At 31.7% G+C, this 24,764-nt stretch overlaps 2 protein-coding genes across 7 annotated transcripts in view; one reads left to right on the forward strand and one right to left on the reverse strand.

Annotated features, from left to right (window-relative positions):
* The window catches only part of LOC116426672 (uncharacterized), a 141,068-nt gene that overhangs the window by 37,856 nt on the left and 78,448 nt on the right, over nucleotides 1-24,764 (reverse strand). The gene's annotated exons all lie outside the window — the stretch shown is intronic.
* The window catches only part of LOC116426669 (uncharacterized), a 79,573-nt gene continuing 55,134 nt past the window's right edge, over nucleotides 326-24,764 (forward strand). Inside the window, exons 1-2 of one of the 6 annotated variants that reach the window (XM_031975946.2) lie at nucleotides 326-491; nucleotides 849-1,020. In XM_031975946.2, coding sequence (XP_031831806.1) covers nucleotides 1,004-1,020 — 17 coding nt within the window. In that variant the 5' untranslated portion in view covers nucleotides 326-491; nucleotides 849-1,003. Of the gene's footprint in view, nucleotides 496-826; nucleotides 1,021-2,577; nucleotides 2,820-24,764 lie in introns of those variants that run through there. The other 5 variants (XM_031975947.2, XM_031975945.2, XM_031975944.2 and 2 more) reach the window with 5 other exon arrangements.

Here is a 24,764-nt window from a genome sequence, read left to right on the forward strand (position 1 = left end):
TTATTTTCTTTGCGGATGAGAAACATTTTAGCAACTGAAAGACTGTTGCCGCGAAATATATATTTTCGGATGCACAACTTCTTTTGTGTTCAGTTTTCGCCACCGTTTCGTTTATCTTCGTTGTGTATCGTCTAACAATACGTTCTTAAATCTTCATCGCTCCGATTTCGTGGGATTTGATCGCCACAGGATCAAAGAGGAACCGGCGAACCAAATATACATAAGATTTTACGCTACCGTTGGGAGCGTGTCCCAGACCTGGTAGGGGAATCAACCGGCTGGCAGGGGAATAATAACGAACCGGACGACACGCGGCAAAGTCAGAGAGCGGACACGAGGCTTTATAAATCGCGAGGATGTTAGTCGGACCAGTGATGCGTCGACCGCGATCGGATCTAACAGTGATTGTGTCGACGCGAATTCGATCGTAAGAAGACCGCGCGATCCTCGTGTTCTCGCCTCGTGGAATCTGGCAGAGATTAATTAACGACGTGTGTGCGTAATGCTTATGCAATTTCCAGGTTTCAACACTAAAACTACCGAGCAGCCGAATTAACTTTTCGACAATTTTCTACAGAAACTCTGATAGTGAATCTATTGAGATTTCTATTAATTTTCAATCGTGTTTGCGTATCGCGGAATCAATTTCTTTAGTAATTTCTCAGAGAATCATGTTATCGTTTCAATAGTTGCAAAAAGAAGGAATCTGGAATGGGTCATTTTAACTTGTCTGGTAGTTCTAGCGTTAAACACAGAAATTCGGCCAATGATATCAAATAGAAATTTCGTTTTCTTTTCGTATATATTATTAGATTTTTAATTGTAGTTTCTTTTATTGATTTGAATAGTCAAGTATGACCCACACGCGGAAACAATCGTACTATAATTATTAGTTTCCTCCTCCAGGAGAGAGGTTTCTGGTTACACTGAAAGCGGAACGGCATTTTATAAAAATAAAGGACTCTGGGGAAGCGGAGCCGTGTGTTGAGTGAATATTTCGCAGATGCTATCGATTGACAGGTGAGTGACTGTTCGAGCACCTCTTTCGTGTATAAAAAATGTGAAGTTGCATTACTACCTGCTGTCTACTTCATCCGTCGTTTCTGAACGATTTCCTTCCCTCCGGTGACAAAGGTACACGTAAAAGTACCAATTCTGTCAGATAAAAGCTTCTTGAAAAATCTATATTCTGTTTAAACGAGTCGTAACGCGTAATAATCGCGGTAAAATTGTAACTGCTAGTACCATTTTAACAGTTCACGTATGTATTTTAATTATTAAAGTGTTTTCAACTTTCCGTTAAAATATTCCAGGCATTTAAATGCCGAAGTAATTGAGGCATGGTCAATTCAAGAGTCATGTTCTTAAATACTGTGTACTGCAGAATGATGATTTGAACATGAGATTTTGCAAAAAGATTTTGTCACGTATTTCACTGGATTTTGTTTGAATAATTGGCGAACTAACTGTGAAATAAAGGGAGGAACATATACGAAGTAGGAGAGGCGTAAAAAATACATATACATGACATGTTATGGAGATCAATACGATTTCCATATAGGTACAGGAAAAACTTAATTTTAAACTTGCAAATTTCTGAAAGTGTTTATTATTCGTTAAATTTAATATTAACATACAGTTTACATTATAATTCCCGAGACTCTTTTCCTTCTTATTTGTCAGTTGTTGAAAATATTTAATGATATAATTATAATTTGTTGTTTCATGATACTATTTGAGAAATGAAAATCCTTAGCAAAGGAATCATTTGAAATTTATATTTCTAAAGAAATACGTTGAAACTAAATTTTGATTGGTACTTAGACATATTTTTATTATATTTATCTACTTTCATTTAGGAAATTTTTTATCAGTCTTATTTATTCCTGGCATTTTAAATGAAAATCATAATGAAACTTGGAGTATTCAATGCCTCGCTAATACGAGAGATCATTTCGTCAACACAATATAAAATTGTCAAATCTTCCACTCTGATTCTTTCTACAAATGAAATATTATTTCCTTTCTGTGATTATATTAACATTTTTTGGTTGCGTCATGGAGAGTAGATTACAAGGTGATAACATTAATAATAAATCAATTTTCACAGATTAATTTATTCTAACCACAGCTCCCAAGAGTCGATGATTTATACCTATAACAACGTGGCATCACAATTTGCGTTAATAATATGTGCCCCAATGAAAAGTTTCTAACTTAATTTTTGTATTTTATTTTGAAAAATGCTCATTTGCATAAAAATCAACGATCATTTTCGGATTAAGCGACACAAAGTACCTTGAAAACAACGAATCTGAATAAAAAACTTTGCTGGCCAGATGATACACAGGCTCTTTGATTAAAGATTTTCCACTAGGGGTAATGGTATGCGAGTGTCCCTCACGGTCTCCCTAAAAAGATTTTGAGCGGAACGGGATAGGGTTATGGGCGGTGATGCTCAGCCCAGCATAAACGTGTGGCTGACTGTCGTCGCCATCGATCGCGGGCAAATTGGATTGCCGCTAAAACAGGGAGGCTATCTTACGGCTTATGGGAATAGTGTTCAGTGCCGTTGGAAAAGGTCGAAACTTCGATAACGAGAGTGAATTCTGACGTTCCGTTGCTCCTGCGCGCCGCGTTACCGCACACCCATACCCTGCTTTTCCGAACGCGAATAATCAACGTGGAATATGGTGTATGCGATCGTTCAACGTTTATCATGATCGACGAAATCTCCCGGTCCTAACGAGACGATCGGCCAGAGCACGGCTCATGCGGCTTTAAATAAGGCTCGATGAAGGAGAGGGCAACGCTATATCGTGAGTGTTATTATCGAGTGAAAATGAAAACAGCGAATCTTTGTAATATTAATATTTATCGCAGTAATATGTGATGATTCAATTGGTTGAAACTCTGGTGAAAAATGACCGATTATGCCTTAACTGTGAAATATAGAATGATTAATGAATACATGTAAATACATACTTCAAGGGTGAATCCACATATTCAAATTGGTGAAGATCGTCGCACGAAGTATTATATCATTAGATATTATTTTTCAAATTATGAATGAATACAATCAGTAACGCGTCTACCGAAGGTACATAGTGAGAACTGCTTTCACGCCAAGTGTCAATTAGTTATTGACAAATATATTACAGCAATTGTTGGTGTCATTATTGCATGCAAAAGAAACGGTGTTCGTTGCGTTTCTGCATTGCATTTTCTAATCTCAACATTCATTGTACTAATATATAGCGTTTTTTGTCTCTGAAAGCTCGTAAATATGTAACTTTTTATATATTAATTAAACTATTTATCTTCCACCACTTCTGATACGCACAGCGTTTTAGGACAGTTCGCTTAGAATTGATTCAACGCTGAACGTGCGAAAGAATATGTTTCAACTGTTCGCTTCGTGCCTCAGCACACGATATTGCACGGGTTCATAAATCTTGATTTTACCCAATGTTTACAAGCGATATATATCAGTGTATACGAAACAATCATTTCGAGTGGTTAGTGTCTCATTCTTGCAAGGTCATCTCTGTTGTAAAATCGGCAAAGTGGTTATGTACATACGCGCATGCTGAAATAACCGACACGCAGAAGTGTACATAACCGTTTCGCCGATTTTAGAACACTGAACTCTCCAGAATGAAATACCGACTACCATGAATTTTGTCTAATTCACATCTATGTATATTGTTTATAAGCATTAGATGAAGTCAATAATGGTTCCGTACTTCACGTGTATTTAACACTGCGTAGGTTCACGGAACGCAACAATTTCACGCACATTGAATTTTATGAACATTATTTGGTAAACGGTTACACGAAATTACACTAATCCAGAAAATTAGAGATTTAATAAGATATATATATATATATGAAATAATACACGCACGTTCTCATATCTAACACTAGGTTTACATTACTAATTAACATTTATTGTACAATTCATTCTATTGTTCCTAGAACAATTGATATTCATTTGTTTAGATCTAGGAAATTAGAGATGCGAAAATATATAAATATAATAATATAAATTACTTAAATTCGTGTAATTTTTATGACATTGATGTTAATTTTTAAATCATGAGCTTCGAGATTGTTGGTAAAAATACATTAAAATATAATTTTCATTGATAAAATTTATTAAATGAGTTCTCTGCTTTAAGAAAACAGATCTAGTTCATTTACTTTTTCTGGTAACGATAGACTTCTTTAGATGATAACTATTTTCTCATGAACGCGTGTATATACATGTAACATTTTAATACACTTTCAACGCCATGATCTGTAGTTAAGACATACTGACATATACAGTAACGTGTATTATGACACTTCGAAGACATTCTTTAATTATTTATTGGGAAGCTAAGATGTGTAACTCTTACTCATTGTAGTGTGCGGATTCATTCGAAACCTTTCGAAGTATGTTTCGAAAGTTTCTGTATATAATACATATTAGAACGTCTTTGGGGCGTTTTCTTCGAGCTGTTGTATATTCTAGCATACAGATCTATGTACTAGTAGACAGACTAAAGCGAGTTCTGTGTAAACGAGTGTCCGTATTCTTGTGACTGGAGTATTTACATCAGTAAAGAGATTACAAGATTACCTGTTAGTTGAGTGTGCAAGCTATCACTATTTTCAAACAGTCAAATAACTACAGCAAAGTGAATTCTTAATTACTCGATGTAGGAAAATCAATTATCACATTCAACAATAATCGTAAATAAAGTTGAATTAAATAAATGAACTAATAGAATCTGATACCAAACGAATGCAATCTGAAATTGAGGAATACGTAAAAAGAAATTTATAAGTTGAATAACCAAGTTCACGTCCAATTTGTCAAAAAAATATTAAATAATAGAATCTGTTTCCATTTCTCAGAATCGTTGAAAAATCGGAGGAAAAAAAACGTATATCAGAAACTATTCTACATATGAAAATGTAAAAAGAATCGTGAAAGAAAAAGTCCTCTGCATCACAAGTGAGAAACACGTTCTAAAACAGATTTCTAAAAAAGAAAAAGAATAGAAAAGCTGCGAATGATAGAAGGGTGTTGTAAACATTTACATAAACACTATGAAATTATAACACGGTGAAACACACATGAAATCTGTTACAATAACGTATGGCATGTGTAGAAGTATAAACAGGTGCAATCTGTATTTATTATAGAATAGAATAGAATAGAATAAATTGTAATAACTGTAGTACGCTGTTCTCAAAGAAACGTTATAAATTAAAGTTGAATATCATTAGTTATTGCATTCTATTATGAGAAACAAGATAAAATAACGCTACGAGTATTGACTAAACACTAAACACGGCATAATATTAACGAATTGTAATGGTAATAATATTCACATGGATGCTAATTTCTTGGACTCAGTTAGTAGAAATTGTAATTTTTACTGCAAAAGAAATTGATTTTGTAATCAATTCAACCTCAACAACTGATGCCCTCGAATGGATAGTTGGAGACAAGCATTACGACGGAAAACGTTACCTGGTAAGTATTTCACTTTTAAATGAGGAGCTTGTGTTTACATATGTATATCAATCCTTATTGAATTTCAAGAAAAGGTGAATTGAAAGAATTAATATAAAGAAGAAACAGTATTAAAGAGAAATATTCGAAAACGATGGAAACATTAAAACATCAAATATTAAAAATACGTTTCTTCTTAATTTTTATAAAATTTTCTAACGTGATCAATAGGTGTCTGTGTGTGTGTATGTGTGCATTCTTTTATATAGAAAAGGCTAAAAAGAAATGCCGTGGTAGAATGTGGAAAGAGGAAATGCATGAAACAACAGTAAACAAACTTTTTATATTTATATCAAAGTCACGAGACAATGGAAAACAAAATGGAATATAACAATACTAAATGTTTTTGTAGAAAAATCGTTGAAACATAAAAAGGATTATGAATAAAATTCGCTTCGTTGTTCAAGCTGTACGTCCTTTTGTAAAACGATATGTGAAAATAAGTCACATAATAATTCCGAAAATACATGAGAAAAGGAAAACAGAGATAACAAACTTGTCAAATGAAAAGGGAGAAATCATTTAGTATTTCCAAAATAAATTATCATAATCCTATCTAAAGTATTTCAAGTGAATTATAATTGCATACGTTTTAGCGAAACATTGTGAAATGTTCAGTAGATCTTGTCAAAGAAAGTTGAGGAAATTTGCAACGATATTTGTAATAAAAGATACAAAATGATAAAATTAAAACAACACGAAGACAGTGTAAAAGTTCAATTCCCGGTACAAAGAAATTTTCAACGAACTCACAAAACAGTGGCCTTTTAAATATGTAAGATTTATTTGAAAAAAAAATTAATATGATTTGAGTGAGTTGTCATAAGGCTACATATAAATATAAACTATATTTAATCCCAAATCTGAAAATTAGGCTATGAAAAGGGCTATTTAGAAACAGAAAAAAACTTTAGACGTTTGACAAGGCAGTGTCACACAAAAAATTGGAAACAGAATTTATAACTGACTTGTATAAAGTGTCGCTTTACTTCTGACAGTCATAATTTATATACTGAAATATGCACGAAAAGTAATAAAATATGACATGCTTAACGACAATTTTATTTCTGTTTGTAGTGAGAATTATAAACGCGATCAAATAAATTGGACTTCATACTTCCTAGCAGTAAATCGATAGTTCTTCTTAAAAATCCAAATGAAATAAAGTAGATAAAGTTTTATCTTCCTATCATATCTTCATCTATCTTCTATTTTCACACTTTAATCGGAAAAGAAGACTTGGCGTTCTATAGAACGATAAGATGATAATAAAATAAAAGATTTATCAATTTTCTTGCTCTTCTTGTAAATGTAAAGGCTATATTTCTTTTATTTTAAACTTTTAACTGAAATTAAAGACAATGAAGGTTTGTAAGAACACTATAGATAACCCTAATTTACTCCCAAAACAATTACAATTTGCATAGTACTCATTCATTAACTTCTCGCCGTTCGGTTTTCTTTAGAATTGTGTTCATTAGATTTATTTTTCTGTCAATAACTCGCAAGAATACAAAGAAATTACCTGTTTATTACAAGTGTATATACATTTACCTTACTAAAATATTGATAATGGAGAAACAATCTTTTATTTCAAACAGTATACAACAAACCCCATGGATTGTTGTTAAATCGAGCAAAAGTCCTTATCACGAAGTCTCGTTATTATGGCAACCCGTCGTTATTATGGCAAGGGGTTAATATACAATATCCAAGACAAATTACATAAACTCAGAAGTACAAATACAATAGTACGTAGAAAAATAACAGGAAAGTGCGTAATGGTAGAATCGGGAAAGTTAACAACCATTAGAACTAACTTAATAAGAAAAATGGAATCAATAAGTGGAAGTGAAACGGACGACATTCTATGGTGTAGGATATGAATATCATTTTCCTAAAAAACCTTGAATTTACCTTACTTAGGTAAATAGGGAAGCGTTTTCTTTCTGAAGATGCTGAAAAAGAAGGACCATCATCACTAAATAATGTAGAAAAAAGTTTCAATGAAAATGAATGTTTACAAATTAATTATGCAGTGTACTGAAGAAGATAAACTTACTGAGCAAAATATAAGATAAGTTGTTTATTGTATATTAACTTTAATTATAACTGTAGATCATTTTAACCTGAAGTTGATCGCTAGTAACTAGAAATATAAAAGACTCCAAAATTCTCAGGACCCTGACGATCTGGAAAGAACGAGTTCCTAAAAATTTCGGACTTCTGGAAATGTTCGGGATTCCCGAGAATGCTCATAATATAGTTTCCGGAAGTATCTAAGGGACGGGAAATTTAAAACCGCGGCTATACTTACTAAAACATGTCTCAAAATAACAATCGGCTTCGCGTGAGTCTCGGAAATCAAACATTTTCGAGAACCGATCGCGATGTTGAAGAAAATTATCGTCGTCTCATCTCGGCTCAATATTTTTCTCGCACACCTCTTTCATAAGTAGCTAACAACTCAATGCGACGTTAAATAGATACAGATAACTTTATGTATCTTCTTCCTGAATATTTTTCCGGACACCTACTCTTACCTATATATTTTTGAATTCTTTTTTTTGTACATGTATACTTTACAGACTACTTCCGTAAATAAGTAGAACTAGTAAAATAAAGTATACAACAGTTGCAACCATGTTTAGACAAAACTGTCATGTGAAAGTAAAAATGTAATTAGAAAAGTATTCAATATTGTTTCATTTTTGTATAATGTATTGCTACTTACTACAGGCAGAGTACCTAACGCAGAATACCTAAAACTTTTCACTTTGCATATTAATACCAAGGAAATAGAAATAAATGCTATGCATGAAAGTGTATTGATGTTAGACGTTACAGTCGCTTCAACGAAGACAATTTTATTCAGTTTAACGTCAACGTGACTTTCCAAATATTAAACTTTAATGGACAGAAATGAAAGCAACACAGAATATACAGGAAATTAAATTAATACATGAATTTTATTATAAAATATTGTTCGTACGGTGCAACGCCTTTTATCTCTCACAACCAGCGGATACGAGAGACAACACACACTGTGTTGCTTAATTATGTATCCACGTGGTGACATTTAAAATAGGAAGACGCAATATTCAACAATTATTATGTATATTTAATTGAAACATTTAAAAAATGTGTTTACTTATTCAATTTATTATTCTATTCATAATTAAAAGTTGATTCTATTTCGTACCCTCACAAATTAATATTTAGAAACAAAGAAACAGGAATATTAATTATCTATACTTAATTGAACTTTCTAAAATTTAATTACCACTGAAAAGTAATTTATTTATGTATATTGCGTTACGCATTACCTCCACGTAAAATTATTAATATAATTAGAATTTTGAGGTAGAATGTGTTTATCTACTGCAACGTGTTTAATCATCAAGGTTGAACTTCGTTGATCAAAATTATTTGTTCTTTGATACTGTACTTATAAATTGAATATTTATAAGATTGATTTCTCTATTTGATATTCGTATAAAATATGAAGGCTTAGGTACACTTTGATACTATTACTATTTATTTTCAAAATGTTGAAGATCAAATATGTACCTTTTTCAGTAATATTATATCGTCATTTTACAGTTTGTGTCTTAATGATTAATATAAATATGCCCTTGAACGTCCTGGAATTTGTAAAAATTACTGAAAAGATTGCAAATTAAGCCTAATAACATTTCTTTCTGTATCATGGATATTATTTTTGTACACGCAACTACATATAGTCGTCGATTTTTGAACAACATTATATGATCTTTAGACTTTTAATGGATACTATTTTTTTATACATTTGGAAACAGTGTCAAGGAAAATAGGACAACCAAATACGGTAAAATTTGTTTAATCCAAATTCTTAATATCTCAAGGTACAATATTGTTTCCATAGAATTCTATGCCAATATCGACAACTTATGAAATTTAGGATTAATGTTCTTCTAAATCCATATTTAAAGAAGAAGAAAATGTATTTGTTATAAGCTTGAAAATAAAGTTTTTGAATTGACTTAGCGTGTCAGAAAAGCAACAGATTATCGAAACTAAATGTTATTATAATCTTCCTTAACCACTTTGTTTGTATAATCGCAAATGTTTATAAATATATATATATTGTTTTATTAACCTCAATTAATCATTTATTCATTGAAATGTTGCAAATTATACGTGTCATACTTATATTATTGTTTTTTATTTATATCGTGATAGGTCATAAAAGTTTTAAAAATAAATTCCTGCGATTTATCTGATGAATTTTGTTACGTTAATTAGAATTACGTTTAATTAAAAGTGACCCGAATGCTGGTGTGCTCGGATTTACTTTTATCAGGAGAGGCCAACAACCGATTAGAAAAACTTGTATGATAATATAACGGAAGTATGAGTTTCATTTGATTCAAGTTAAGAATTGAATTAAAAATGTTTACGGCAGATTGTACGTAATCGAATGAAGCGCCCGTAACAGTCATTCTTGCGAAGAACGTGAATTTCCGTCAGATAATAACTGCTATCCTTCAAGTTATTTAATCGACTAATTATCTGGTCAGTGAACACATGCGTTCAACAGTGAGAGGTGCACATAGGTAGGGTACATATCTAGAATAGAATGCAAACCATGCAACCGCTTCGTCGCCTTAGATATTAGATCTGTATTAGATCCGTATTAGATTTGCAGCTATTAATGCCGTAAATATGGTGACACACTAATTGGAAGCAAGTGGATAAGTAGTAAATAAGTAATAAAGAAATGCCAAATAAATAATGAATAGTAAATGCCAAAAGAAAGAGGTATGAGGCTGCATGTAAATATATCCGTTGAAATAGATGGTTTCTGAGATATTGAATTTTTTATTAATGTTTGTTAAATGCAGCCCTAAAATTATTAAATTCTGAAAGTGAACTTTAATAAATGGAAAGTTATATATGTTGACAAATTATTATGAATTATTTGTACTACATCAAGTTTTAGTTGCAATAACAATATGATTAAGTATTTTCTGGGGTATTTACTTTTATTTTGGTTTTATACGTTATATTTATATCTTTTTAAATTGATTTACATTTCATTACAACTTTATGTTAATATAAGAAAACTAATATATTTTTGTGAAATTATACACTCCTGCCTATCAAAATTGTCACATCGATGAACGCTGAACTGTATTAAATGGTTTCTCTATTGGAATTTCAGTAAATCAAATTTTACCAAGTGTTTTATGTGGATCGAGCACCTTATCAGGCTTCATTGTAACGGTTTACTTTGCTTACTGTATATACAATTCTTCTTTAAATTATTATAAAAATCAACAAGAATTATAAATGGCTCCTTCCTTTGTAGTAATTGTATATCATACAGTATGTATGCTGTCAGCGCGCCAGATAACAGTGTCGCGAACATTTCTGATATTCTATAACCAAGTTTTTCGTGAATTGGCCGACTCATCTGACAGTTGCGGAACGATAGAGTTGAGCCGTGCTTCCTTCCTTCCGTTCTCGCTGTTGCTTGTTCGTCCTTTTCATTCTTCGTTATTTCGGTCTGTTGCGTGATAAAGGACGTATAGTTAGCATGCATTGAAACATTGAGTGAAGTATTAAGCAAATTCATTACATTTTCATAAACTGAATGTTTTAAATTAGAGCTTTATACTTTTCCGACCTTCTATCTTTAAAAAATAACTGATATATTAGGAGAATATTAATTTCTATATTCACTGCTTTCATATATTTTATCATTGAATCATTATATCCATATTTTTTTATTATTCTTCGACATGGAGATATTTAATGTATATTATATATTATAATAATAGTATAAAATATTCTGACATTTTAAATATTATACAATATATTCGCACGTATATTTCACACACCCACACACACACACCACACGCGCATACACAATTTATTTGTTTATAACACAGTGTATTCTGTATATCAGTATTGTGAAACACTACATTCTGTCGTACATAAAAAGTAATGAGTTTCACTTTACAATAAGTAATCTGTATTTATTTTATCGTATACATCTTTTATTACATTTACCAAAAATCAATGGGCGAATAATTCGTAGATGAAGAAAATGTAGTATGAAGTTTGAGTGAAACGCTCTTTTACAGCGTTATAAGCAAATACAAGACTCAATATGAATTCGTATTACAAAATACGATAAGCTAATCATGTTTATTTTATCTGCACTTACATGACATTTCATGTCTTGAGATGCTTTGGTCTGACCGATATTCAATATCGTTAACTACGATCTCTTAAAATGTTCGATTTCTGTAATTAGATACAGATAAAGTGAACAAGATCGACCTTCTTCTGTATTTTACAATATAAAATTCCCCTACTACGTACGTATATAGTTTAAATTATGTTTTATACAATTTGCTTCTAACTGTTTGGAGAAACGTTTGGAAGTAACTGTTACATATTTTTTACGTATATTGATTTTTGTATTACACTATTGCAATTTGTCGAGGGAATGAAAACACCTTGTAAAAAAATGTATTATTATAAGACTTCCAACTATAAAATACTTTAATGTTGATTTGAATACCCCCCTTTATACTATCGCGTGTGAAAATGTACTTCATCTAGATCTTTCTTTTAAAATCACGAAATGTTATTATGTTTGAAACTATAAACCAATATATTTTATTTACACATTTTTCTTGACTGCGATCATTATATCGACTGTTCATTTTAAAGTTATGCTTTTCTGCGTTATTTTTTTATTCATCCTTAAGCCGGGTCTTCAAACGTTTATTTTTATCGCACGGGTTTCTATTCTAAAAAGCCGTTTGTGAAAGCCGCTTGGCCTGAAAATCTGCTGGTTTAATCTGCGTTGCTTGAAAATCTACTGACCCAGACTGCATGACTTGAAAATCTGTTGGTACGTGTCATCATTGGAGCAGTAAAGTCGAACAGCAGAAATTAAAGAGGATAAGATTGAAGACCATAAATTTTCAAGCATTTCGGCATGTATAATTAAAATATCTTAAATTAAAGGAATATCAAATTTTATCAAAAATTAAGAATTAGGACAGATATAAAATGAAATGACTTTACACATACTTTAATGTTATACATATAACATAAAAATGATTTTTAAACGTATATTAAAAGTGAAAAACTGTCTTTGATAATCTTTAGGGTTTGAAAAATAGAGAAAATAAATGGAGATGTGGAATGCGAGTGAAATAGGACAAGAACGATTTAGCTCTGCATCGCTGAAAATGAGGGTCAATAAATTTTCTATCAATATCCTCCACTACCATAACTTTAAATTTTTACATTTTTCATTTAATGTTAATGGGATTATTGTAAGTATTTCAGTTCCTTCGAAAGAAATTGGCAGCACACATGATTTTCATATTCGAAATTATATACAATCAACATTACCGCCAAATTCGACGACCCAAAGTTTTGATTAAAAACAATCTTTTGGTGATATACTTAAATTATTTTAATCAGGAAAAAAGGTGTAAGCCAACAGTTATTGTGCGAAAAGCATACTGTAAACAATAATAACATTTTTCTCTCACGTTAATAATTAACACGTTCAAATACATTTGTGCCAACACCTTAATGTTGGCAGCGCCATGCATTGTCCACTTATTTCACTCGTCCTCGGTGTATACTGTTCGTTTTCTTTGTCGCAGGAAGTTAACTAATCCGTTACGTGAACGTTCTAGTTTCAGCTAATAGTAGAGGTCCGTTCACCTTACTTTTGTAAACATGATAAAAATGACAGGACAGTGACGAAATTAATCGATGAACAGTGGAATCTATATTTTTTAAGAATACCAGCTGTATAACTCTAAATTGCGTAACATACGAGTATATACATATGTATTATGATACTGCGTTTAAGATGGGTCAAGTTTATGGCTCGTTTACTTGTAGAGATACGGAAAAGAACAAGTGATAAAGAAATTGTTTGATTTTATACGTGGTAGTGTGATGAAGTTTTTCGGTCGAACTTGTGTCTATTTTACTTCCCTCTCCTTCAGTCTCGTGATGATGAAAGCTGAATGACTATTCGGAGCGCTCTGAGGTTAGCGTCCTGTTACAACAGACGATCATAGTGGGTCGTATTTTAAGGTCACAAAACGACAGGTATAGAAAATATTTTATTTTCGAATGCTCATCTAATTGATCAGGAATTCCCATTATTACGTTTGAAGGTCCGATTTAAATATTCGAAATGGTGACTGCGATGTGTGCACTACATATTAATTACGACACGTACGAATGCCACATTCATACGTCATTGGACTCGAAATTTTATAGGCTCGTTGAGTTCTAGAAAAGATCGTTACTTGCATTGAACTTCCCATGAAGAATTTTAATGAACTTATTTATTGTTAATTCACATTATTATCCGACTGCGGGGGTTGTTACATTCGTTTCTACCGGACTCGTTTCACTTATGATATATTTAACACGTTACGTAAGTTCCATGAAAGCCTTGATCATTTTACGCAACACTTATTCTTTTATAGCAAAAATAAGTTGGAACAATTATCTATTAATTATTTGGTATTAATATTATCGCGCTTAACATGTTAACAATTAAAAAATTGGACTTAATTGATAAATGACAGTCGACGTGACGCTACAATAGTAATTTAACTATCAGAAGAATCGAATTTAATGATGTTATACGAGTGATAGTCTCTTGAACTATTGTAAAACAATGAACTTCGATTATTACTTATTAACGAAAATCAAATTTTTATTGTACTTCATTCCAAACTATGCTACGAAAATATAATAAATTTATTGGAAATCATAAATATTCAATTGTGTCTTGTGTGAAACGGATTTACATAATAATAAAAATGTTTGTTATGAAGGAAAGATTTTCAGTCGGTGCAATGCTTTTAACCAAGATTAAAACGTATTCGCAATTGCGGTTTGTCAGCTGGTTGTGACTATAGCGCACGCCTGAAACGCGTGACTACCCATACAAATTTACTGCCTTCAATTTTGGGGGTCAGCGCTTTCTAAACAATTTGGAAACCAGCAAAATGATGACCTAAAGTCTCTATGTTTTCACATGGATTACGATACATTTGAATTTGAACAAAATCCCAGTCAGAGTAGAAAATTAATTGGAATGGTCTTTTCAGCTGCAAGAACAGTATTATTCTACCGGTTCGTTCCTCGTTCATACGGAGACCAGTTAAAGTAGATTTAACCAACTTTTTCCGAACCTTTTAACGTTAACGACTTTTAACCGACTTTCTCGGTTAAATCACATTTTCGTTCTTTCAACACGATTATGTTTCTTTAGACTTTCTTTTATTTAGCTGGGCTTTCATTTTTCAAGGATATAATACATTATTAAATGAATTTCAATGGAATACAAGAAAATAGTTGATGTTCTCATTTTTCAATAATACTTTAAATTTTTATAACGTAACGGGGTTAACGTATTCATTTTCTACTGCCTTTATCAGTCAATGGTGAAAGATTAACACGTGTTTTAAAATATAATTTTAGTTATTTTCTGAAGAAAATTAAAGATGCCAAGTATGAGAAATTTTCGAATTTTTTGTTAAAAGTTTTTTGCATAAACGTCATGTGGATAGTATTATTCTACGTGGAATAAAAATTAAATAAAAAATTATTTTTAATGTAAGATTAGATAATTAAATAAGGAAAACGTATTGACGAATAAATCATATCTTATCTTAAAAAATATATTTTCGTGAGAAATCAGAGTGTCACATGTATGCAAAATTTCTAGTAAAGTGTTGAGTTGTTGAGTTATATCTAGAACTATCTATCAGTAAACAGTTTGTCCCCTCTCCCCTAGGTTTCATTTTAAAAACGGTATTTAGTTGCCGTAGGCAATACTGATGTAACAGTGTTCTTGACGTATGGTACATTCCAAGTCATTTGCATAAGTAATTACTATTTTACACTATATTAATCAAGGAATGTTGCATAAAAACTGTTATACGACGTTTAAGAGCAATAAAATTTATATAGCCTACAATTTACAAAGAATTGGTATCTGTGTATAAATAAAGTGCTTCGAACTGTTAGTTATTCATTAAGTAGTGTAAGGCAATCGAAAAAGAACAGGTGGAGAATATTGATGAGTACAGCAATTTTAGTAATTTCAATTAGCATATTGTCAACTAAACATGCGGCAATTTTTTGCAATCGTAATCGATAAAAATAAATAAAAATATAAAATTAATAAATAAATTAATTTCTTTTTTCAATGTGTATTTGTAAATACTTCGTGACTACGTAGAAAAAGTTAGGTAATGGACGAATGTACTAACAATAAAATGGTTTTCAATTTTTTTCTTGCTTCTGGAGGACAGGGAGAGCTTATTTTACTTATGGATTGATTCCTGAAAAATCATGATCTCTTGGGAAATTTTGTCGAAAACAGTAACAGTGTCTAATTTGTTGATAACGCTGTGAGATTTCCAACAACCTGACATGATGCTAATATAAAACAGATTCGCTTACGTGGAATCGGACTTCGATCTGGCCTCGTTGCGTGAAGATTTCAGCTCAAGGAAAAGCAGCGAGTGTTCATTTGTTTTTCTCTGTAGAAAAACATAGAGTAGCAAGCGTATAAATAGGTAAACTCCTTGCACAAAACTGTGCGTGATTTCAATTTGTGAGGAAAGCGTAAAAATATTTGTGTTACAGGAAAATGAAGATGTAAAAACCGTGCACAAACATGTCAGTACCAAACAAATTTGAAGCAATGCAGATGAAACTCTCCATCCTTATGCTTGTTCTTCGCGAAAAGTAATACAACCGCCTTGGATTCGTTGCAATTCTCAAATTAAATGCAACGTATAAAATATTTTTCATTTTAGCAAAAACGCTTTTGTTTCTCTTCTGTAGTAATGTTAAAACAAGGAGGCACAAAATAATAAAAATTTGTAGTATTCATTTTTAGTATAACATTTAATATTCTTTTTAGCAATAATTTATACAAATTTTTAAAACGTGTCTGATGATTTTGCATGACCGTGTTTAAGTGTATAGTTTGTGAGTTAATCGCGACTCATGAAAGCGATAATAAATGTCTGTATCGTTTGTATTTAATGTGATGTATATTTCAATTGCGGTGTAATCACAATAATAATTTATTATTGTCTTTTTGTTGGTGGATATTATTATGTAATTCATTTAGGTTAACCCTGTCTATGTTTTCTGCGTTTGATAGCAGTGTTCTGCCGTTACGATGTAGGTTTCTAATTTAGTTTAAAGATCTTTCTTTAGATGTGGAACGTAATTTTAAATATATTTCATGTTCATTTATGCTAGTATAAAAGTGAACGGTATCCTTGGAGATTTATTTTGATGTCAAGTCGCAGTGCTAAAAGTGGCGGTTTATTCCTTGCGCTCTTTTCATACGCTTTTAAGTTTCGTCGTTTGGAGTGGTCGTTGGACACGAACACAGCTTCTGCGAGGCTCTTACCACAATCACGTAAAAAAGTAAACAAACACCGCTTGAAAACACGCTTTTTCTTACACAGAATAACATAATTAAAAAAATGGTAATTAATACCATTTTAAAATAACCGCTTTATACGTAATAACAGAACATTAAATTATAAACTATTATTAGAATACGTTTATGTATTTAAAAAGATAAACAGTTCATCACTATATCTAAGCAGTATAAGTGCATAATATAAATAATTTAAAGCAACGTGTCTTTAAACAATAATTTTTTACTTTATACTTTACTAGATTTTTATTAAAATTTCTAACTATTTGATGAAGATTAAATTTGGGCTCAACCGTTTTTCTATGTTAATAGCTTAATATTACATCCTTCGAGACTACTTTTTCTTGTTAAAATTTCTTCAATGAAATGGAGACTGTCTCATTCAGAAATCGAGCAACATTCTGTCTTAATCAATTCGCTTTTCAAAGCATATGTAGTAGATGGTGCATTACGGTTGTGGAAGTATTTAAATTTTGGCTAATATTTAGATCTGTAGAATTAATGACAAATTCTTTGTTCGATAGCCACTTGGCGATCTTATGGACAGTCACTGGCGTTCTGTATATTATCACGACCAGTATCAGTTTCAGACGTGCCTTGGCAATTAGATCTGTGTTTGGATAGCGACACTTTCTTACAATTAGACAGGCTATATCTCTTACAACTACATAGTTCTCACGTCGAGCAAGAAGTATTTAGAGCCTATTTGCTAGACACATATTCTATTTAAATGATAAAATATAATAATTTAAAAATTTATCACAATTTTGTAAAAATTAGTTTCCCGACTTTGTACCTCGTTGCCCACTGTAAAACTTCGAAATTTAAGTCTGAAAATTTACTATTATTTAACTACTTAATTCATAATTTACATTTGCATGATGCATGTTGTTATCAAGTTTTCGAGGCGATTACCTTTCCTAGTTTATAACTTTGTCGAAAAATGTGAACTATTATCGCTTGTAATTTCTTTAATAGGTATTGTAAATATATATACTGTACGTTACTCCAGTTAGCCAAGCCGGCCTCTAGCTTAAAAGTGAAGAGGGGCAAGGGGAAACATCCACTCGTGGCGCTCGGCCCGATAGTTATGGCGGTGCAGTTTCGGCACTTCTTTACTACGAATTATTGTGAAGGGTGTTCATCCAGATATTTACAATATATTTTACATGTAATTCCAGAACTAAAAGAGTTAAAAAAGTTACTCAGAATGACGTCCTTGACAACATATTTCGGTGTCATTGAAATCGGTGAGGAGGTAACTCATCTAGGCACTTACCAATATTTGTATAACACCATCTAACAATGAGCGCTACAGAGCCAAAAGTAAACACTTTTCTATTCAAAGATTTGTCATTCTGCATACTACTTCCACTAGAACCACCAAAACAGTAAAAATTGCCATCATCATATTTCCTTCATTATAGTTAAAAATCTGAACCTATAAAGACGCTTGCATTGGAAACTGTTAATACAAATTACTGTAGGAATTCTTAATCCATTAGCGTATTCTTTACTTTTGCTACTAAGCTCATCTAACGTTTCACTATCGACAATTTGGAAGAAATGCAGAAAAATTGCTGTTCTACCTTAACTGCAAATTTACTTTCAAGATCATAAATTGGTAATAACAAAATCATTTTTTGCTCTGATCCGTGGATAACGAGCAACACTCATTTTTATTAAACTAATCTAGAAATCTTCATAACCAGTCTCACTCGTCATTGTATAGCAAGGGGTTGAATCCGATTGTAAAGATGCAGATCAAATTTAGGTTTGGAATTCACTGATCAATCTAATGTAAATCAATCAATCTTGTTATTCAATAGTTCTAGTTTTATTAGTGAGCAAACCTGTAACGTCAGCAGTGTATGACTCCTTGATACCGTAATTTGTTCTCGCGCGATGAACACGGTGAACGGGATATTGTTTAATGTATCATAAAGTAGAGAATGTGGACAGCATAGAACCTGTTAAAGCAGACTTGTGATCTTCATGGTGACACTTCCGTCGAGGTCACGGTGACGGAATTCTGTATACATAACATCTGACGAAGAGATATCATCGTCAGCCACATGTTGAGCTATTTTTGCTTGTTTATTGGTTTAGCAACGGTTTGCTTGTATTATTAACTCATGTAAGGCGGATGCTACTGATAGGGACTGTGACGTTTAGTCCTTTAGATATTTTGGAATATGTGTCGACATATTATGTTTAACCTAATATAAATGAAGGTCAGTTTACGTGAATCGTAGTCCTGTAGATGTTAGTTGAAGCTGTTCCGAATCTGGGTTCAAATAGACCCTGACACTGTTATTTGAAGATGGATAGTGGGTGAATATTTATATGAATCAAACAGCAACATACATGATCGAGTATCTTGTAATCGAATTACGAATTTTATATATTTATAGTGTCTACAAATGTGGCAAATGTATAGACAAAGATTTTAATTATGTTCTAATAGAGTTTACGTTTTATATTTAACGTAATGAAAATGTAAATTTCAGTTTACTTCTTATTATTAATATTTAAGGTGTAAAAATATGAATTTATATTGACATTCTAACGAACGTGCACTGGCGTAAGTATTATTCAATGAAGCGTTGTACTACTACATAGTGTTACTAATGTAACATTCCAATACACTGTTGACACAAATCAAACAATAAATTACATTAGTAAGGTTTCATTTAAATAAGTTTAACGTTCAAAAGTATTTATTTCATTGTTAAAGTTCATCCTATTATTTCCGAAAAGTTTCGGACATTAAATAATTTAATCTACGACACAAGGAACCAATTGTTGCACGTGTGTCCTACTGAAACGATGCTCATGCGCCGCCATATTGAGCCCCGTTAAAGTATTCAGTGACTCGCCCCTGAATAGACGCCGCTATCATCACGCTTGGCTGGTAACAAGATCGAATTAATTGATAATTGGTCAACATTCAGTCCTTCGAGCGTCATTCCTGCCATTCTACTTGAGCGACGCTGCATTATTCTGGTTTATTAAGGGGAAGTAACGACAGCGATGTAGAAGAAGTAGCGGCGTCGTGTAAAATATCAAAATATAAATATAAATTTGTTTAAATTATTTTCTTGCGCAACGGATTAGGTACGAATGTTTCACAGTAATACTGCAGCGTATAGTGACAAATGATAAATTATTAGACATGTTATTATCCAGGGTGTCATGTAACTGGTGGTACAACCGGATAAAGGCTGATTCTATGTTAAAAAATAAGTTAGAAATGTAGAATAAAATTGTCTCACGAGAGGCTTTGTTTCCAAGAAAATCGGCTTTGAATATTCATCCGGTACGCGTGTACTTGACCATGTCTCGTTATTGGATATCACTGTAAATGATTGTCTTTATTACAATTCATGTTGATAAAAACTCTATCGACGTCACGGAAATGTTTACTGTACTTGAGAGTTAATAGTACGCAATGAAACAGGATGTTGAAGTAACTATAAACTGTATTATTACAAACATTGTTAAAAGTATTGTCCATTCTCTTAACGCATTCTGTTGTATTAACCCTTTAGGGACGAATGTCAACATTTCGGTCAGATGAAATTTTCATATTTGGAATACTATGTTGCAAACGAATGATTTAATTACTTGAACAGGAAGTGATCAGTGTATAGTTCCTTTTTTACTATTGTTTAAGTATTCAATGTATAATTTAGCTTCATGTGTTACAAGCTTTGTGTACTTTAAAGAATTTTCGTCTGCAAAAGGTTAATGTATGAAACGCTATAATAAGTAGAACGTGCACCGATTCCCCTTGCCTTTATGCACTTTTAGCTTGTGAGTAGTCGGCCAGGACTTGAAAGACTTACTGTAGGATAGTAAGATATATGGAAGCCTTTATCAACATAAACTCAATGCAGACAATGATCTACAGTGAAATCTAATAACGAGACATGGTCAAGTGCACACGTACCCCACGAATATTCAAAGTCGATTTTTTCGGAAACAAAGCCTCATACGAACAAATATTATTGTATATTTTCGATTTATGTTTTGACGTAGAATCAGCCCCTATCCAATTGTACTACTAGTTACATGACACCATGCATATTGGGTGTAACATTCTCTTTAATGAAGTAATAACTTGATTCGAATTGAAAAATTGAATGCAGTCGTCGTTTTCTAAAAGTGTCTTTAATCTTATCCTTTCTGAAGTTGGTAATATAGTTTGTTTTCGAAACATATCTTAACCCTTTTCCTTTTTGTGATTATAAATTTACTACTTTTATATTTTGTAATTGGTAATATTCACTACTTCTATCTTTAATTACTATTTTTTTCTGTTGAACTGGTAACATCATTAGATCCTTTGGACTCGAAAGGTGGCTTACATTCGGCTTTTAATTAGACATAACAAAATAGTAAAATTCGATATTTAATATTAAATTTAATATAATGTAGGTAATTATACATGAAATATTGAAATTAAATAATTCTGTCCCTTGCTTCGTGTATTATTTATATTTGGTACGATCAAAACTTTCATCGATGTTTCATTAGAAAATTATGAATATATGTGTCCAACAATTGACTGGAAAGGATTACTATAAAACATGTCATTAGTTGTTTGTACAGCACGAAAGCTTATAAGGATATATTATCATAAAAATATGAAACGCCTGAATTGTCTTTTCAATTCACCTCGAGTCGTAAATTCTGGGTTTCATCATTGCGAGTGTGTTTGACTTGTGACATATTGCTTGTCAAATTACTATTCGACAATTGGTTCAACTTGGTACAACAAGTGGTTGCAAGTTGTCGAAGGAGCAGTTCGAGTTTTCGAACAAATCGGTCAATAGTTTTCGATCAACTAATTCCGGCTGAGTATTTTGATAGTCCTCGAAATGATATTTTTCGATTATACTTATAAACAAGTGGTTTGCAATTGTTTTTTGCACAAGTGTTTTTGAATCAGTGTCTGATGGTTTCATACAAACGTTCTCAATTGAAATAATTTCGGAGGAATACTTCGGGAATTTTTGTATCACTGATTGTTGCCATACGTTTCTCTTGCAAAAAATTAAACACAATCGTTAGGGTTTCCCTTGATTGTATCCAGTTTCACATATTATTTACCGATTAACCAGTTAACTGGTTAATGTTTCCAAATATGTGCTAGTGCAAATTCTGTACCGTTAAATATTATCAAGAATATTCAGTATATGTCCATATAATGCTTTAAAAAAATTCATTTTCAGTAAATCGTACATTTACGTTAAAATTGATATCTAAGTTAAAGTTACATAGCTTCAAGAAGTCGATCTGATGGTGACAAGAGAAGGCCCTTTCAAAGGTGTTCTAATAATTATTTCAAAATTATCAACACGTTTTGTGTGTTAATATCTCTATTTTATAACACTGTATATTAGCGAACATCAAGTGAAGTATAACATCTTATGATATTACCTAGTTAAAGCAATTTATAACAATAGCACATTTTTTGAACAGATTTGTACTCTAACGTTTACATTGAAACTTTCAAAATACTGTTTTAATAGCATCAAATTCCAATTAAACTTCTCTGAATTGTTTCCTCAGGTTTTTTATATAAACCGAGATAAATTAGGTGTTCCTCATTAATGCTCTGGCATTCTAAAATACATGAATCTAACTAAATGTACAAATTCCTCACCAAATATACATGGGGAAGTTCGGTACCATTTTATTAGCTGAAATTTTGTTTCCGAGAAATAAACAATTAAAAATGGAAGGTTCAAATTCCGGAGATCACTGTTTAAACTTCAGTTAATGGAACGCTCGGTCCGCATACAGCAATAAATAAATTTTGTCTTTTCCTTACCCTTTGAACCGGAGGATTTTTCGAGCGTGGAATTACTCAAAAGCGTAATTCGAGGCGAATTAAATTAGTAAAGGTATTTCACAACGATACACGTCAATATTATTACACGGTTTATATTAATAAAAACATTACGATTGAACGAAATACAAGAATTTTTTGTTTAAAATGAAGAATGACAGAAAACTGAACTTTAACTCCCTCTCTTTCTTTCTTTCACTGCGAAAAGAATTCTCTCGAGTATATATTGAAAAAAATATTCCATATAACAGTAGTATTTCATCAGAACAGAAACAGAAATTTTTCATATGCATGTACGAATGGGTTTCAGATTTTTCATTTTCATTTTTCCAGTTTTTATTCCTTTTGAAAATTCGATAGCTACCTACAGTACAAAATAATAAGGCACGTTACATATTTCTGTATTTCTAATGTTTTATAGTTATAAATGTAGATACATAAATATGTATTTCTAAATCTTATATATACTAGCGTTTATTTGGAATATTTTTGCTTTCGTACTAACAGACTTTATTTATACGATTTTCATTCGCGTAAAAGAAATCCGCATGGAACGAATACTCCGCGTAAATTGAGGGACGAGTGTATATATCTATGTACATAACTACCACCAACCCATACCCTTCTTCACCATATACTCCTTTTTATGCTGTTACATATAATTGGTATAATGATTTCAATGGTAATTTTAAGTACATATTAATCATCTTATATATTTGCAAATAATCTATGGTTTTTGCAGGACTGCTTCACCAACCTTTATTTAATTCTTTGAATTCAAACTTATTCTCGACTAAAACTTACGCCGACTCCGCCTTTTTTTGGCCTGTTGAATATATGATTTATTCCAAAGCAGAATTTATAAATAAAATTTAAAAGACAGCATTACCAATAATATATAAAATTAGATGGAATTGGAATTTAACTGTTGATCGCGTTACTTTGAGTGTTTACTACAGAAAACTTTTGTGCCTGAGAGGCATGTTTTGAGTGCAAAGTGTTAACATCTAAGTAGTTTAAGTTATTAAATTTATTTAATATATTATATGGAAATGAGGTATGTACACTGAAATATAAAGATATTTTTATTTCATGTGTTTTTACGGAAAAATTGTCGGCGATAATTTTTGCAAGCTATTCACGCAAAAAAAATATTATATTGGGCTTCTGATTCATTTGGTTTATTTAGTATATGCCATTTTACTTTTTACTTTCATACGTTTAGTGCTGTTCATTGTGTTTCATTTATACGGAATAAAATTTAATTATATTTGTATTCACTGTTTTGTAGCTATATGGGATTTACATTATATCTACTGGAACGATACTTTTAATAGTTTGCTGAAGAAGCCGTAGAATTTACGTGATGACCCGTAGTATGGTATTTATTGAAACGTTCCCTGAATCTGCAGGAAGACATCAAAGTACACAATATGGTTTCACCGTATGCAATGAAACACATCAGCGATAAGAAAATAGTCACACAAAGAGAGGGTACGAATTCATGCATAAGATGTAACATTGATTTCCAATAACGGAAAATGTTTTTGAAAGTTCACAAGTAGCAAGAGATTTTTACATTTGTGTGCCAAAAGACAGATATGATATTATAAAGGTTTATCATTTTCAACGTTATGCCTATAACGTCTGAAAACATAATCGTTGACAAGAAAACTTACGAGGCCTAACTCGTGTAATATATTGAAAATAAGACAACTTTTCAGAATTTAGGTTTATTAAAATCTTTCACAATGTCTTCCTAAAGTTTTATTTTATTGCATTTTTAGAAAGAATACAATTATTTTATTAAAAATCAAACTACATATTAGAAA

This window comes from Nomia melanderi, chromosome 8, assembly GCF_051020985.1.
Source record: "Nomia melanderi isolate GNS246 chromosome 8, iyNomMela1, whole genome shotgun sequence".
Classification (NCBI taxonomy): domain Eukaryota; kingdom Metazoa; phylum Arthropoda; class Insecta; order Hymenoptera; family Halictidae; genus Nomia; species Nomia melanderi.